This window comes from Telopea speciosissima, chromosome 7 (assembly GCF_018873765.1).
Source record: "Telopea speciosissima isolate NSW1024214 ecotype Mountain lineage chromosome 7, Tspe_v1, whole genome shotgun sequence".
Taxonomy (NCBI): domain Eukaryota; kingdom Viridiplantae; phylum Streptophyta; class Magnoliopsida; order Proteales; family Proteaceae; genus Telopea; species Telopea speciosissima.
Window position 1 is genome coordinate 66,640,894 of NC_057922.1, and position 18,330 is coordinate 66,659,223.

An 18,330-nucleotide genomic window follows, 5' to 3' on the forward strand; every position below is an offset into this window, starting at 1 on the left:
CCAATACAGCCCAACCATGTGTTTGACCATTGGGCTTCTTCATGAGCTAATGAGAAAAAGAATACATAACTTTGCTAGGCACCTCACAATAAAATTGTAAGCTTGACTAAGGACAATGGAAGTATACATTACGACAGTATGGTTGGACTCTTGCGTCATTATTAAATTTTCATTTCCTTAATGGATAAGATTGGAATTTGGAAGTACCTTTTCCATGCTAATCCAAATGGTTAGATGTCTTTAGACGTGGAATTCCTGTTGGTCAAACAACGGTCCAGGGATCAAAACATGGTTCCCTAGGGAAACCAATTATAAACCAATTAGGATATTGCACGCCTTGGGTTATCCCATGGTGTCCCATGGGTGCCCCTAATAAATTTTAGGGTTTTTCATGGTCGCCCATGAGAACCCTGGTGCATCCCTATTAGGGTTTCTCCTTCTCTCATGTGTCCCACGCAATTATAGAACACATTAGGGACAGAGAAAATATATCTTTAGTCATCACATGGCAAGAGGGATCATCCCATACTCGAATACGCAGCGGAAATAAATCGATTCGAGTTTCTTTCGCATCCCATGAATATTAATAATCAATGAACAGAAGGAATTAATAAAGAACTGCTAACCTGGTGAGCTTCAAGTGTTGCTCCTCCAATAGACAATGGTTCTTCCTCTAATGAGCGCTCCAAGCAAACAGATCTGAACCTCCAATGGTGCTACCAAGGTTCTACACGCCAATCCCAGATGCCCTCAAACTCCTCAGCACAGATCTAGGGTTTCACAAACCCTAACTCTCAAACACAGGTGAGAGAAGCAAGAAGAAGAAGAGAGATCACAAGAGGAAGAGAGAGAAACCAAAAATGCAGGAGAGAAAGTGTCTGCTCCAAAAACGTGGAGAGCTCTTCTCTTCTGCATTTTATGGTCCCCTATGTATAATAATAGAGTTTAATTAAATCCTATATAGATTTAATAGAGCTCTAGTGAGAGTCGACTCTCTCTCTCTCTCTGGATTCTGTTTAAACTTAAAAGTGCTACAGGTGAAGAAGCAAAATCTAATAGGGAAAGTATTAATTAGATTCTTTATTTAATTATTAATGGATAATTACAATTAGCACCAAAACCATTAATTAAATAAAGAGCCAATTAAATTAGCAAATTTCAAATAACTCCCTATATGATAACAATTTATCATATACAACCCCCCCCACTAATCAACACCATCATTATGGAATCTAGGGCATGTACACATGTACTGCCAAACCCCAATCCATAGTACATGTCCATATAAGAGCGTTTGTGCATCCGATTGGGTCCCGCAAAACTCGATAAAACACTTTATTTGAAATAACTATAAATAATGTATCATTTTATGTAAAATAAATTTTGCAAAACCATTTTCAAAACGGTACTGGATCCAAATTCTGATCCTACTATGCACAGACAGTCTCTGTCTTGGGGTTCCCCAATCGGGCAGTGGTGACCGTGTTGGATAACTCCTTCACTCACAAAGTGTTCACGCATTCCCAGAACACCGGCTTTGACTCGCTTGAGTCTCAGTCATTGATGAACCAAAGAATGCGATCACACTTTGCAGTGACAGGGTTCCCTCAAGTACAGGGTGTCGGTGACGCATGTCTATCCCTTCCTACATCTGGTAGTAATACATGAGGGAATCGACAGAGTAGATTCTTCGCCAATCCACACATCAAACATGTGAGCACTCGCATTCGTACCCTGACATCACATGTCTAGGCATACCCAATGCGACGACCATTTGATAAGGGTGCCCAGCCCAAACCCTAGTCGTGACTACCATTTTAAATATAACTTACGGATACATAATGCTCAAAAAGTTTATATCGCATGTGACAGTATTAAACTAAAATGTATAAATGTTCAATACAAAGGTGAATCGGGTTTGATGGACACACACTTGTCCAACAATTCCTTCCTCACTATGGATATAGAGAAACTTGGTCCAAATACTAAAACCGAACCAGATGACCGTCCTCTCCTTGTTATGATATTATCTTTCTTATTGATATTTACTAAAAAAAACAAAAACAAAAAAAAAAAATCTTTCTTATTGTTGCGTCTTTTTATTTGCCTAATCTTAAGATTCAACTATTTTAAGTTTTCATAATTTGACTTTTAAGATTTCATCAAGCTTTTGTAGCAAGTTCACCAAAGCTTTTCTTAGTTCCATATAGCTTTGATGGGGTTTTTCATAAAGATAGAGAGAAGGAAGGGAATTAAAGTTGTTTAGTATGAATTCTTGGAATAGATTATGGATCTATAGTTAATTTCTATTTTCTCACTTCAAAATGATTTGACTCCCAAAATCTAGTATAAAAATGAATACTAAACACAACTTAAATGATATGTTAAGAGTTATGATCTCAAATGAAAGACACTGGAGTACATAAAATAGGAATGTGAATGGGCGAATGCTATTCTAATTCAATAAACCATATCTAAATCATGTTCCAATTCAATGGTTGGGATTTGCTTAGTTATCAAGGCATGTGGCAACAATAGGGGTGAAAGAGGGAAAATTATCCTCTCCAATTCCCTAAAGCTCTGCAGTGCAACAGTGCTAGGTGGAGTTGCCGACATGTGACAGCTCGAACATCCAATGATCCGAGCTCATTGTCTATATTGAGCTCGGACCGTTGGATGTCTGAGCTGCCATATGTCGGCATCCCCACCTAGCACTGCCACACTGCTGAGCTTTAGGAATTGGAGAGGATAATAATCTATGAAAGAATTGCACTCCCCCATCGCTGATCATCTAGTCATCTATCCCTTGGGGCTTGCCTCAATTTTGTTGATTGTTTTAAGTGAATTTTTTTCACTATTCAGGTGATGTGACCTTATGATTGTACTTTTGAATGATGAAATCTATCATTCATTTCTCGTATAATATTTTAATAATCAAAACCATCATTCCTAAGTCTAATCCAAAGGTCAAATATTGTGGCTTAGGAGATTCTTTCTTCATTATGGATCTATCTTTGTATTGCTCATATCTTACTTGTTTCCATAACCCCAACATCTCAAAAAATAATTTTTTCTGATGTTATGGTTCATGCTATTTTTATGTGGGTTGCGTTTGGGAGGAGTTTCTTAAGATTGTATCAGTTTTTGCCCTCCACACCTTAATAATCCTCCCCCCCCCCCCCCTTAATGGTGGTGTTTTACGCTAAAAAAGAATAAAATTATTAGTGGTTTACATTCCAATGTAACATAACTTGGTGATGGTAGAATTTTCGATAATAAAAATCTGCTTTTCCCTCCCCTACCCCCTCTTTATTTTTTATGAGCGGTTTTTCGTCAAAAAGGCTGCAACTTCCTTTCCAGGTGTTTCTTCTCCTCGTCTTCTTGGATGCTCCGAAGCTTACTCTGTAAGTTCTGTGTCGTTCTTACTCTTGAATTGCTTCATTTACAAATGAATCACAAGTTGTTTTGAAGTTTTACTTATGTAATTTTCTGATTTTTTTCCCACCTTGTGTTATCCTGTTCTTATTTGTAAATTAAAGAGCATTCGAATGAATTATGGTCGAGAAAATGTTGTTTAGAATATTTTTTTTTAATTCAAATTTTCTTTGGAGTTTAGCTAACAGTTTGTGGAAATGTTAACTTTTTGCTGCTGGGTCTGCATGAATATTCTTCTCATTTATCAAAAGGGATTCAATTTATTTGATTGGGCATTTTATTTTATTTTATTTTTTTGATGAACTTGTTCGAAATGGTTTGACCTGTTTGTTTTCTGTAGGATTTTGGTTTTACTTCAGAGCTTTCTCAGCTTAGAAAGTAAATTTATTTCTTCCTTCCTCTTCTTATGAATTTCTCTTCATTTCTATGTTTAATTTTCTACTGCTAATGTGAATAAATTTGACGTTTTTGTAGTTCTCTGTCTTAACCATCATCGGCATCTCAATCATGTGACTGGTGTTTTTGCTATTGACCAGAGTCAAGTTTTGTTGATTACTTAGCATTGACACTTAAATTCAGTTGATACCATTGATCTTTGTGAATTTGTGCATCAGCTAGTTGTTTTGTCTTTTTGGTCTGCCCAAAAAAAAGGGGGGTACCAGTGCACAAGGCTCCCGCTACTGCGCGGTCTGGGGAGGGTCATAATGTATGCAGCCTTAACCCTGCTTTCGCAGAGAGGCTGTTTTCAGACTCGAACCCATGACCACTTGGTCACAATGGAGCAACCTTTACCGTTTTGTCTTTTTGGTTTGCCAACTATATGAATTTTTTTTATTCACCTTTTTTTTTCCGCTTAATAAAACAGCATCAATGACTAGTAAGTTGTTATAAGTGTGATCTCCTTGAGTTCTTAGCTTTCTATTGGTATATAATGTGCATTGTCGTAGACTATTAACATGCCATTGATGTGATTCCCTTTAATATTTATAAGCACTTTAGTATTTAATTATTTATTCTCGTAGCTTTCCAAGAGAGTTTACTTATTTGAGAACAAGAGTATAAACTATAGAGCCAATGGTTGGTGTTCGATGATCGACACTAAAAGATTTTTGCTTGACAAGACATGCTTTGTTCTCTGTCCGACGATATTTATTTGCCCTATATAGATCATCTGACTGAAGCATGCCATTTCACTATAAAATCCACTGTGTGTGTGTGCAAACTATTAAAATATTTCACTTTTGCATGCTCATGGACAGCATAAGTGGGGTGCCTGGTTATGATTCCATTTTTTTAGCCACAATATTCACCATATATTTTTTTTATTATGCTATATTAGGTCTGTTCCTGACAAAAAGTTTATATATGATGTTCAATTAAATAAAGCAGGTTCGGAAGGTAATTAATGTAGTCCTATATAGGCAAGGCCTAATAGGAGCCTGGTAAGATCAGAGTTCTGAAATTGTTTGCTAATTAGGCAGATTTGGGGATGTTTAGGGTAAAACAAGGGTTAGGTTTAGGAATTTGGGTAAGGATTGTATATGGTTTTAGTATGCAGGTTTAGAAGGTTCTAAAGAAAATAGGATTTGGATAGGTTTAGAAATTCTGCAAATCTAGGGTTAGGGTTTGGGTTTTGGTTTTAGGTTCTAGGCTGTAAACTAGGGTTTAGAGTGGGGTTTTGAGCCTGGGTTTCTGGTCGAGTGTGGCTGGCAGTGGGGTAATGGTTCGATCAGAATTTAGAGGTGTTCTGATGGTTAAATAGGTCTGGACAGAATTTAGAATGTTTTTAGGGTTTTTGGGTTTTGTGGGAGATGAGGGGAATTAGGGTTTAGATGGTCAGATTGGGTTCAAAGTTGGATCGAGTGTAGGAGGGAGAGGGAGAGATGTCTGCTGAAAGTTTGGGACAGATCTGATGGCTGGAAGGTTGGTGCTTGAATTTCAAGCTATGGATCGAATGGGGGGAAGTTGCAGGTTTAATGGAGGCTAGGGTTTAATGGATGGAGGGGGGTTTGGATGTGGTCTAATGAAGGGAATGCTGGACAGATTGTGAAGGTTAGGGTTGGAGGATTAGAAGAAGAAAGTAATTGTAGAATTAAATAAACTACTTACTTGAATAACACTGATATCCAACAGTAACAGATTGAAGAAGAGCTAAGAGAGGACCTCCCGATCTGCAAGATGCAAGGAGTCACTGGGGATTCCAGTCCTTCAATCCTTGATATGACTTACAAGACTAGATCTCATAGGAGAGAATAGCAGCAACAAAGGCAGGAATCATAAAGCTGAGTTTTATTAATCAAATTCGTATTCAATGCTGGCCTCCCTTACAAACTTATATAGAAGACTCAAAAATAGACTTAGACACTAAAAAGGAAAGGCCTAATCCTATCCCTAATCTATTAGCTAGTTTAAACTGACTAGGAAATTGAAATAGATTCAAAATAGAGTCCTAATCCAGCCCAACTAAACAACTAAAAGAAAAAGTAATAAAATCACTTAAATTGAACCATTGGTTGAACCGGTTCAATTTAAAACACCAAATAAAAAGCTAAGTATGGGAGCTAATCCCATATGCAACCTATTTACCCATATTTTAGGCCCATAAAAGTGGCCTATTACATTAGAAACCCATGGGATCAAAGGCCCAACATGTATGTAACACAACCCTAGACTTATTCCCAATGAAAAAGCCCTATTTGGTGATGAATCTGCATCAGTAATGTAGTTCTGGATTTGAATTGCTCAAATTAGAAGCCAAACCAGAATCTGTCTTCAAAGGATGACTCAATTTAGGGCTTAAAACCAGGAAAAAGGGCTAAATTAGGTTTAGGGTTTTATGGGAATTAGGGTATGATGGTTACTGGTTAGAGTTAATGTTAGGTAATTAATTTACTAAGATCAGTGATGTAATGAACTGAAATTAGCAAACCAGTGAGGTGTGGACAGAATCGGCAGTAAGCAATGGGGAAATAAAGCGAAAACTAGGTTAGGGTTAATAGGGAGAAAATGGATTTGCTAGGGTTTGGCTGGGCAGAACCAGCCCTAATTTGGATCGAGTTTCCCAATGGGGCAGGGGAGCACTCCACCTAATTTTGGGAGGATTCGCATGGTTGGGTTGGTCTGGACTGAATATAGAACTTGGAGAAAAGAAAGGGGAGAACAGGGAATCTAGGGTTTGGGGACTTGATGATGCAGCACCAAGTGCCTACACCCAAAGGAAGAGGAAGAAGAAGAAGAAGAAGCAGCCCTGAAATTAGGGCTTAGTTTGGGAGCCATAGTTTAGGTTTGCATTTTAGTATTTTCCATACTTTTCAGCTTATTTGTAAACTTAAATTAAACCGGTTCAAACCATGGTTCAATTTAAGTGATTTTTATTAAGTGTTTTATTTTAGGGTAAATTACAGATCACCCCCTGGTTTTCAATCGAAACTCTAATCACCCCTTGATTTTTGAAAAAACTCAAATCACCCCCTGATTTAGACCCCAAAATAACAAATTAGTCCCTACTGTTAGTTTTATGCTGTTAAGTGATGATGTTAGCCAGTTAAATATATTTACATCCCTAACTACCCATGACCAATGTTGAAGATGAAGGAAGGGTAGTATTGTAAATTTAATTTTAATGTTTTAGTACAAGGATAAAATAGTCCTTTCATACCAACAACTAACAGCAGACTAACACCGTTACTGTAAAGGGGGACATTTGAGTTTTTTCAAAAACCAGGGGGTGATCTGTAATTTACCCTTTATTTTAAGTTGTTTGGAACAATTAGGTTTTTTTATTTTAAGTTTTTAAGTTGTTTTATTAGGTCCCCACCCCTCCACGATTTAGTGAGGGAGTGTTTTGCTTAGATTAGGATTTGGCCATTGGCCTTTTATTATAAATATTGAATATCGTGGGAGGCTCCCCCACAGTTGATGAATTAAAAAAAAAAGACAGAATTATGCTGCCGCCATTGTTGCTGCTGTTGCTCCTTGAGAGCTTGCATCCTTGTGGTTTTATCAAGGTGGAAAGGGTAGGTGGATCACCTACGACTCCTTGCATCGAGACGATCGGGAGGATATCCATTGAAGGTGGTTCTATCCTTTTCCATTGGTCAAGCTTGCTGCCAGTGGAATCTGCTGTCATATTGAGTTCAATTTCTGTTTCTAACCCTCCAATCCCTCTCTCAATCGATCCCCTTTTATTTTATTTGAATCCCCTCAAAACCCTAGATCTTCTTAACTCCAGCCAGCCTTCATCCTTCATCAGATTCAACCCAAATTCAGACAACAGCTTCCTCTCCACACCCCTTACACTCGACTTTAAGCTCTGCCCCATTCCCCCACTCAAACCCTAATCCATATTGTCTCTGTAAAACCCCGAAAGCCCTAAATTTCTGTCTAGACCTAACCAGTCATCAGAATTACACCATACTACAGCCGAACCTCCTTCCCATTGCCCCTAGCACTTGGCCAGAAGCCCTAGTCCAGATTCCCATCTTAAACCCTAGTTGTAGCTACTTTCCCTGTTTCCCAAAACCCGAAACCCTAACCCTAATTTTTTGGAATTTAGAAACTCATTCAAACCTAACTTAACCTATACCGTTAGCTTCCCCTAGACCTGCCTATCATTACTAAATAAGATCCAACCTCAATGCCCTACATATAACCCTAGTTTTGACCTAAAACTACAATTCTGCCCTATTGCAACTGCAGAAGCAGAAGCCCCTTGGTTCCTTTATCATTAGATCCTGGATATTTGGCCTCTAGTAGGTCCTTTGCCTATCTAGAGCTACATTAGTTGAACTTACTTGTTGGTGATGAATAAATCCTTGAGATCAGTTTACTTGAATGCAGAACAGTAATGGAGATCCCACCGCAAGGTGTCAATCGGATCAAACACCGATTCCGTCAGCTTTGATCAAACACAAGACAAATTTTCAGCAAGGAAGACAAAGTTGCAGAGCTGCAGCTTGAGAGTTGTTTTTTCTAAAATTCTGTGAGGTAAAAAGAGCCCCACAAATTCCTTTTATTTATAAGGGCCTACAGGCCAGCTCTCCTAATCAGCCAAGGAGTGGAAAACCCCCCCCTATCCGACTTACTAAACAAAACACTCCCTCTCTAAAACCATGGAGAGGAGTGGACCCAAATAAAAACATTAAAAAACAACATAATGAAAATCTACTAAAATCACTTAAATTGAATCACTGGTCGAACCAACTCGGACCTGGTTCAATTTAAAAACACAAATACATCAAAATAAACTAAGTATGAAAAACTACTAAAAGGCTAAACAGCTACTTGGACTTCTTCGTCTTCTTATGGATGCAAGTCTTCAGTTCTGCATCAGAAAGAGGAAGATAATATCTGATATATCAGTGAGGAAATCAAAAGGAAAATTTTAATTATGCTCCATGACCTTTGAGTTGCAATATATACTCTCTGGCTGTCTGACACCTTATATTTGTTTATATATTTGACAAAATATCTTTACACCCTGTTTCTGTTTGAACAGCCTTATCCCAACTAAATGAGGTCGGCTACATGGATCCTATATCACCATTCATCTTATTATTAGCAAATATGCTTTGCTGAATTTCTGTAATCATATTAGTAGTTATTTCTGTTGATGGGTCAGAAGGTGCGGATGGTCAATATGTCACGGCTGGCACCTTGCATTGGATCTATCATTACACCTTTTTTTTGTTAATAGTCAGAATAGTCATAATGTACTACCTTGCTTGGCTGTTCTAGAATGCTTCACTAATTATGGCTGGATTCCATCTTAGGTATTTCTAATGAAACATGCTGCCAATACAAGACATCATATTTCTTTTGTATAGGTGTTAGACATTACATTTTTTCCCCCTTTTATTGTGTTGGGTGGGGCTGTGACATGCTCATTTTCTGAAATTTTGATACCATTGCCTTGAGAAAAACCTGTCAAGGACACAGTCTCATGTCCAACCATCAAGCTGTATCCTTTGCCCAGCTAAACAGCGTAAAAAATTAGGTATTGTTATCTTAAAAATTGCATGTCCGTGATTTGATAAACAAAATTGTAAGCTTATCTTTTATGATGAATCTTCCATGTTTTTACCTTGAAAAACGATATTTATTGCTTATTTTACTTTATAATCACTTTATATGCAATATTTTGAAGAAATGGTTTTCTATGAAATTAGAAACCTCTATTCCAAGAAGGGCTTAACAAAAAGCTGATGTTTCTCTAACTTTCCTCATAGGTAGGCAGGAGCCAAGAGAATGTGAGGAGATATAACTCTTCATTCCATTTGAACATTTCTATGATAAAAGCTCTACAGTGATAGAGGAAGCAGTTGTGAGCAGTTCTTTTTTTTAACCTGCAAATTGCTGTGAAGTGATGGATTAAGCGAAGCTCCTATTGTACAGATAATCTTTTTAATGGATGAATTCATTGATCACTTATTATCATCCTCATCATGGTCAGATGTGAATGCAGCTGAAAAATCTTGGCTTTGCAGTGGATCTGCTCAAACCAATGGGTTACTCCCTGATTCTATAAGCTTGATTCCCACTAATCAACTTATTGAGAATTTAGCTGCACAAGGTGCTTCAACTGTTCTTGTTGGTGGTGGTTCCATCTGTGCTTCTGGAATGGGTTTAATTCCCAGAGAAGAGGTGCTTCATTTGGCTGGCAGTTCGGCCAAGTCACCTACTGCAATACCGGAGTCTGATTCTGTTGGAAGCAACAGCAATGAACTATCTGCGTGTCAACAAGCCCTTGGAGATTCTTCGATTGCACAGCTGTGGCCTTCGCAATCCTACATGACTGCGCCTTCCTCCTCTCCTGTCTTAGGACAAGATAAACTACAAGGACTTGGTTTGCAAGAAGAATTTGTAGATACTGATAATAGTTTTTTGGGGAGCAAATACCTTGGGGATGATAAAATTCTGAAAATGGACAATGTGCCTGCATCAGTGTCAATAAATGTATATATATTTTTATATCTCTATCATGATTAACTTCCATTTATATGATTGACTTCCATTTATGTGATTGGGGAAATGTAGTCTGAAGCTTGCAGTTGGTGATGATGCTGCCTTGGTGCCCTAGTGGGTCTTTGTGATCGTTGATCAGGGTAATCCAGTCAATGGGCTCTAACAGGGGAAAGGCACCTAGCCGATGATTCTAACCATCAACTCCTCCTGTTGTTTGGTTTGGATCTTTTGGATTGGTTTGGTTGTCTCCATCTGCCATCTAATGGTAGGCTCCATTGATTGGATGCTCTGAATCGAAGGGCCATCCAGCGAATGCTGTAAAACAAGCTAATCTCAACTATCCATAGCTGATTGTCTTCCAGTGCTGTGGTTCCTTCATAGAGTCTGGCATTTTATCTTACATTTATTTTGTTCGTTTGATATTGTAGGGGCAAGATGAGCTACAAAATGATCATTTGGCCTCTTTTGTCACTGGGCCCCTGATAACAATGCCGGTAACTGCTGGGTTTAATTCTCAATTGGAGGTGCTAAAAATAAGTATTATTCAGTTTTTTTTTTTTTTTTTTTTTGACAGTTGTTTGAAGGCTCTATCTGGCAACTTCCTCTTTCTAGTCTGTTGTTTTATTCTCTGTCATTTTCAATTCTCAGGTGTCACACTTGAGTGAAGGAAATTCCATGAAGCAGTATACATACCAGGGTCCTGCTTCTCAGTCGGCCCCCGTAGTTGGGGGTTGTAATGGAACTGTAAAGCCTCGTGTTAGAGCACGCCGTGGTCAGGCCACTGATCCACACAGTATTGCTGAACGGGTATGTAATTTTACCTTTTTGTTTAAGTTTGTTTCCATGTTCTTAGCTTGGATTTGAAGTTCCTTATGCTATTCCGAATTTTTAATATCAGCGAGTTCTTATGCAGCTTCGGAGAGAAAAAATTGCTGAAAGAATGAAGAATTTGCAAGAACTTGTACCAAATTCTAACAAGGTAGTCATGTGCATGAAGTGTACTTGAGTTGTGCTAATTTTCATTCATCACCAAGTACGTTGCCAGAAATTTCTTTTTTGTTTTTATGAACAATATCGGATTAAATCAACAGGGAAGGAGTCAAAACCCTTGCCTGACAAGAATGGCAAGTATTGGGCAACATAGTGACTCCTTTCTGAAAGCCTTGTTTTAACTAGGTCATTTGCCATCCTTTTAGCCAATCTGGGCATCTAATGTTCATACTAGATGCTGAAAATTTGAACTCTCTATTAAGGGGCATTAGCTTCCCAGAGTGAGTTGCTCAATGATTTAGACTCTCCATTGTCAAAGCATAATATATCTTGCTTTTGAAACTGTGGCACCCATGAAGAAAGAGTGCAAATAGAGCTAGCAAAGCACCAAAAACAACCCCCCGTGCCTGATGGACATGGTTTCCAATTAGTACCCAATGCACGAGGCTCCTGCCACTGCGGGGTCTGGAGATGGTCATAATTTACGCAGCCTTACCCCTGCTTTCGCAGAATGGCTGTTTCCAGACATGGTTTCCAATTAATGTCCATCAATATTTAAGTTATATGCTAAGATTTGTGGACATGGAAACAGGGTGTATGAGCTCAAAATTCAGAAATGGAGATGTGGCTCTGTAAAATTAGTTGACCATCTATGCTAAAAATATTTTGAATCTTCAAAATAGATCATCCCTTCGCCAAAGTAAAAGGAGCACTAACATTAGGTTGTTTTGTGGTTAAATTATGAAAGAGTACTTTTTGTGTCCTTGACCTTTGTATAAGATATTATACTTAAATGGGGAAAAAAAGAAGAAAGAAAGATAAAATTATGTTGATAGTAGGTTTAGTGGTTTCACAGAGGCATGTCAAGCAGATGATATGCAATATATGAACAAGAGTATCCAAATGAGTGCTTAACTATATTTATGTGAATATCTGACATGATATGTGGACACAGGTGAATTCTATAAGGGGAACTGGTGTAGCCTTGGAGGCTATCACGCCAGGACCAATTCTGGTAGAGAATATTATCCAGATCTAAAACAAAATACCTGCGATGGTGATGAAATTGACTGATGGAGGTGATGATGATAGTTGGATAGGTGCAGCCCAGAGTCCCACTAGTTGTCAGCCGTCGGAGTCCCCCCAAGGTCACGATCGAAGGAGTTCCGCGTTGATCCCGTTTGAGTCTCACAAACCTTCTTGCATCTCACAAGGAAAAACTCTCACAAAATGAGTAATCATATTTCATATTTTTCTTGGATTCTTGGATGATTGAGAGCTCACCCATGATTTCAATTTATAGATGAAGGAGGCTGAGCCTCAATTGATTATATCCTAGTCAGCACTTGCAATTCCCAAACAAAGGGAAGAATTCCAAACGTTGGATACATGAACAACTAAAACATTAAATGGTCTTTTGGAATTCCCAAGACATGGGTGGAGGCTTCCAAAGACAATAGCTACTTAGCTAGGAAAAACTAAAAGACTAATCAATACTACCTAGAAAAGTAAAACCCACTACATTAATTAACCTAGGAATGAAAATAAGCTACTACTAAGCCTAATCCTGTATGCCTTCCTTGTACCCACATTTTAGGCCCATTAAAGTGGCCCATTATAAAGAAAACACATGGAATCAAAGGCCCAATGCATACATAACCCCACCCAAGGCTTATTTCCAATAAAATAAGCCTATTATGTGACTTATATGCATCAGGAACTGTCCTACAAATGCATACATAACCCCACCCAAAGCTTATTTCTAATAAAATAAGCCTATTATGTGACTTGTCTGCATCAGGAACTGACCTACAAATTATATGTTAGCCATCAAGAGGGTCATTGGGAACTTCTTGTCAAAGTGAAATGTCATAAAATCACAGAAACGGACTTCTTAGGGGTGTAAGGTATATTAGTTCAAATTCTTCTGACTTTATGTAGCCTATTCATGGGAAGCAAAAAAAGAGATTATTCTTGACTGAACTTATCTAGAGACTGACATTGCACACTGATATCAACTTAAAGTGGCATGCATGATTTACATCTTGGATGACCAAGGTATTTTTTAGTTCTTTCTGAGTTTCTTCTGTCTGATAGTCTGTCAGATGCTGCACTGCAAATGCTCTTGTCTGGGTCTCGCTGTATTGTGCCTATTGGCTGAGTTAGCTGCATTCAGTTTGGATCTACTTATTTCTCAAATTAAACTTGCTTGATTTGTATCTGACATGCTGTAGTGCTACCTTTCTTTGATCAGCATAAAAAGATTTGAAACATGGTTCCGAATGTCTTTGATCCTGGCTCATTAGATGAATGATAAATTTTTCCAAAATCTTAGTTTGAGTGCTGACTCTATGAGGGGGAAAAATCCAAGAAGAATTGCATTTGACTTCTGCTCTGCTTGATCTGATGGGGCTTAGGTATAAAGTTTAATAACTTATTCACAAAGCGATTGGATCAACCAACCTATACTTATTAGGTCAATAACAACTTGGCAAAGCTGTTCCTGGAAATGGAAAGACTGATTCTGAAAGTCAAGTCAGGGCTCTAATTAATTCTTTCTACTATTCCCCAATGAGCAGCTTCTCAGATCTTTATGTACAGACCGACTATCCCTTTGATATGCATCATGGTGTCCTAGTTCTTTTGAAGTAGTTGAAGTTCAAAGTGAAGTCTCTTCTTGAATGGTGGAGCATAGAAGGGTCTTTGCTTCCGAGGAAAAGGAAAGGAAAGCTAATCTTTTCATCTTCTTTGTTCAGACAGATAAGGCATCAATGCTGGATGAAATTATTGAGTATGTCAAATTTCTTCAGCTTCAAGTCAAGGTATGCATGAGATATTTCTTTTGATAAGTAATAATTTATTGACAAGTGTTGAAGTACTGTTCATGTGACACTGTTCACGTGAACAGTGATTTGGTTGATATGTGTATCTTCTATTTTCCTAGTCCTAGTTGGAGTCCTAGTTTCTAATTATGTCAAGTCCTAATTCTACTGTGAGTTGTTAGTCTTAGTTTCAGTTTGAGTTGTTAGTTCTAGTTCTTTTCCTATTGTAACTTGGAATCGTATCATGATTAGGAATTCCTAATCTGATTAGGAGTTCCCCTTTCTATTGTAATTTGAGATTATAAATACAAGCATTATGAGGGAGACTGATAAGTTTAACAGTTCTCTCCTCTTCCTCATCTTCTTCTCTTTCTCTCTTCTTCCTCCATTCTCGGTTCTGGTTTTCTTCATCTATATTCTCTAACATGGTATCAGAGCTGTTGTAACCAATGATTGATTCTCTTCTGGTTTGCAGTTTTGAGAGTTGTTTCAAAGTTCTCCAATTTATGGAGAAACCCTAGTTCATAGAAAGAAAAGAAGAACTAGGGTTTCCTGCTCATTTAATCTTTATCGATTTTTTTTTTAATTTTCCGTAGTCATTGTATGTATTGCAAAGTTGAAGAGGATCCTTGGCTGTAACGATTTTCTGCTGCTGCCCTAAGGTTCGGAGGTTTTCTGGCAGCAGTGTCTGTTCTACTGCCAAAGATTTATTTGACTCGACATGGCTTTCTCTTGTTTTTTGAAGATCTGTTCTACCTATGGCCTTCTTTGCTGAAATTCTAGGTTAGTTGAAGACCTGCTGCATCTCGATCCATCTCGATCTACCATATCTGAACCAGTTCCGTTGGCTGCTGGTTCGAAGTTTGAAGACAACCTTCATCAATGGGGTCCTTTGGTTTCCGCCTCTCTGTTTCCCCTTTTCTCTTAAGTCAATGGGGGTATAGGGGTTTCCTACTGGTAGCGTGACTGTCAACAGGTTCTCTTCGCTGGCTGAATCGATTTGCTGCTGATGTTGATTATTCAGTAGCATCTTGTTGGTATTGAGTTGCTACCAGGGTTTGCTGAATCGATTACCCTGTTACTGGTTTGTGAAGATGTTCCTCCTTGATTCAAAGGTTTGGTCAATGGAGTTGCAGATCTATCGTGAGATTGGGTTTCTATGATGTGCTGCCATCGTTTTTTCGGCTGGTTTTTTTGGCTGGAGGTTGGAGATGGTGCTGCTAGTTCTAGGAGATCATGAACCATGAGGAGTTGCCGCTTCTGCTGGTTCCTCTTCTCCCCTTGTTTCCGCTGCCGAGCTTTCCCTGACTTCTTTGTCGTAAGGTTGAAGACAACCTTCGTACGTTGGTTTCTTAAAATCTTATATTTTGAGTTCCAATAATACCCTTCTCTTTATCTCTTATTATCTTTAATCCATTTTTTACATTCCATTCCTAGTTTACCCTTTCTACTAGGGAATTAAATTCTTTTCCAAATCTGTCCCCTTGAAAATTCTGGTTATTTACCAAATAGCCACTCTCCATAGCCATTATTTTACCAATTGCATCCCATGGTTTTTTGTTTACCAAAACCCCTTGCAAAATTCTGGTTATTTACGGAATTGCAATTACCTTTTAATACATTCCCCTATTTGACTACCCAATTGACCCTTAAAATTTTGGTTTATCACCAGTTTGCCCTTTGTCTTGGATTGTATTTAAAAGTGGATTTCCACCAAATTACAGCCATGCCATTTTTTTTCCAACACCTTTCTCTTTCAATAATTCTAATTCCCTTCATATCCCATACCTTTGGTATTTACCCATAACACCTTTGGAAACTTCTGGTAAATTATATTTTTGCCATTCCTTCCTTTTTACTTACCCATAGCACCTTTGGAAAATTCTGGAATATTATGTTTTTGCCCTATTTCTTACATCATCTCTATTATGTCCACGTGTACTACACGTGAGAGGGGGATTATGTACAGTATACCTGCAGACATTGCAGAACGCAGAACTTGTAGGAACATTGATGCAAAACATAGAAGATCAGTTTTCTCCACCATTTTTTTTCCACCATTGCCATTGGGTATCGTTCGTTATTGGGTTGAGTTTGCCGTAAGGGGGAGATTGAAGTATTGAAGATATTTAGTTGTTGCCTATTTGAGGACTTTCAGTATAGTTTTTTTCCGCTGCCTGATTCCGTTTGTTTTCGCTACTTGCTGCTCTATTTATTTAACTTCAAGATTTTATGTCATTATGACAATCTGAGATTCATCACTGGTTAGCTATTGAAGATCGTTAAAAGTTGCCTTTTTTTTGGAAGAAATTCTAGTCCCGGTTTGCTGATCATGTCTGTCCAGGTTTTGAAGATCAATTATTTCAAGTTCTTGAAGGTGTATTTGGAGCTACATTCATCTGTCAAGCTGGATTCTGCTGCAATTTAGTTTCTTCTCATTTTGTTCAAGTTGGGCATTGATACCTTGTATGCGCCAACTTGAGGGGGAGTGTTTGCATTATTATGGAGTTCTTTTTTTCCCTTTTAGTTCAAGCTGGATCTTCTTTCTTTACTTATTTGTATAATCCAGCTTGAGGGGGAGTGTTGAAGTACTGTTCATGTGATACTGTTCATGTGAACAGTGATTTGGTTGATATGTGTATCTTCTATTTCCTAGTCCTAGTTGGAGTCCTAGTTTCTAATTATGTCAAGTCCTAATTCTACTGTGAGTTGTTAGTCTTAGTTTCAGTTTGAGTTGTTAGTTCTAGTTCTTTTCCTATTGTAACTTGGAATCGTATCATGATTAGGAATTCCTAATCTGATTAGGTGTTCCCCTTTCTATTGTAATTTGAGATTATAAATACAAGCATTATGAGGGAGACTGATAAGTTTAACAGTTGTCTCCTCTTCCTCATCTTTTTCTCTTTCTCTCTTCTTCCTCCATTCTCGGTTCTGGTTTTCTTCATCTATATTCTCTAACAATAAGCAAGAAGAGAAATAAAACTAGTATTACAAAAACAACAACAGTAGGCCCATAGCCCAAGACCCATGCATTACATCAGCAACTTATAAAAACCACACTGCATCTACAACTTATGAAAATTGCACAACTGTAAAGTTATACATGAGAATATTCATAGCCTCTCAATCTCTTGAAACCTTTCACATTGCTTAGAACTCACCCTTCTGATCTCTCTGTGTCTCTGTGCATGTGAATTATTACCAATGATTGCATTATCCCTTGGCAAAGCAATCCTTAGCGAGTTACTGTTTAGATGTTTTGATTACAGTTTGCTAAAATCATCTGTTGTCCAAGTTGTGAGCCAATCCTGTGAATTGTGGAAATTTGCTTTCTAATCTATCTTGAATGACTTGGTCATCTTTCTGCTCTCTTGCAGGTCTTGAGCATGAGCAGGCTGGGAGCAGCAGGGGCAGTTGTTCCTCTCATCACTGATGGTCAAGCTGAGGTGCTCAATCCTTACTTCTCTAACTCTACATTTCATCTGAATTTCATCCTCTTCTAACAGTTAAAAATATCCAGTTGTTTTATTCTGTTTACTTGATATTTTAGGCAAAAGGTTTTTTGGTCCACCCGACTAGAAGGGTATCTCTGGACTATGCACCTAGTTGTGCCATGTGGAAAATGATGTGGCACAAATATTTTATATCTAGGAAATGGTCTGCATTGACCACTGTCAAACTTAGACTCAATTTCAATTTTTTTTACCCTCCCATGTATTGGCATGCACCCTCTCCACGGTCCTGGAATTTTCAAAGCTTCGTTTTTCCTCTTGGCCACCTCCATCTTGGGCTAAAACTTGACCTTTGAACATGGGGCTGACCTTAGGTCTACCTTTCCATAAAATTTCAGCTCTTCATGACCTGCCATGTGGCTGTATTTGTGCGCAGTCCAGAGTTATTCTCTAGATTGCACAGACCAGTAAAACCTTTCCTGGGTTTTTAGCATCCTTCAACTTCTATGTAATACTGTAATAAGATGCAGTAACGCAGATGTATATAGATTTTGTTAGACGCATTTTCTGTTGGCAGCCATGAAGACTAATTTATGAACTTGAATACATATTTATACTTTCTTCAAATGATTAGAATATCAATACATATTACATCCAAATGATCAGTG

The 18,330-nt window shown here is 38.1% G+C and overlaps 1 protein-coding gene across 5 annotated transcripts in view; it reads left to right on the forward strand.

Annotated features, from left to right (window-relative positions):
• The first annotated feature begins 3,249 nt into the window (after nucleotides 1-3,249).
• LOC122668008 (transcription factor LRL1-like) overlaps nucleotides 3,250-18,330 on the forward strand; it is a 30,945-nt gene continuing 15,864 nt past the window's right edge. For 2 of the 5 annotated variants that reach the window (XM_043864524.1, XM_043864525.1), the window contains exons 1-7: nucleotides 3,250-3,404; nucleotides 9,663-10,389; nucleotides 10,827-10,931; nucleotides 11,047-11,205; nucleotides 11,312-11,377; nucleotides 14,145-14,210; nucleotides 17,588-17,656. In XM_043864524.1, coding sequence (XP_043720459.1) covers nucleotides 9,841-10,389; nucleotides 10,827-10,931; nucleotides 11,047-11,205; nucleotides 11,312-11,377; nucleotides 14,145-14,210; nucleotides 17,588-17,656 — 1,014 coding nt within the window. In that variant the 5' untranslated portion in view covers nucleotides 3,250-3,404; nucleotides 9,663-9,840. The remainder of the gene's footprint in view (nucleotides 3,405-9,662; nucleotides 10,390-10,826; nucleotides 10,932-11,046; nucleotides 11,206-11,311; nucleotides 11,378-14,144; nucleotides 14,211-17,587; nucleotides 17,657-18,330) is intronic. The other 3 variants (XM_043864528.1, XM_043864527.1, XM_043864526.1) reach the window with 3 other exon arrangements.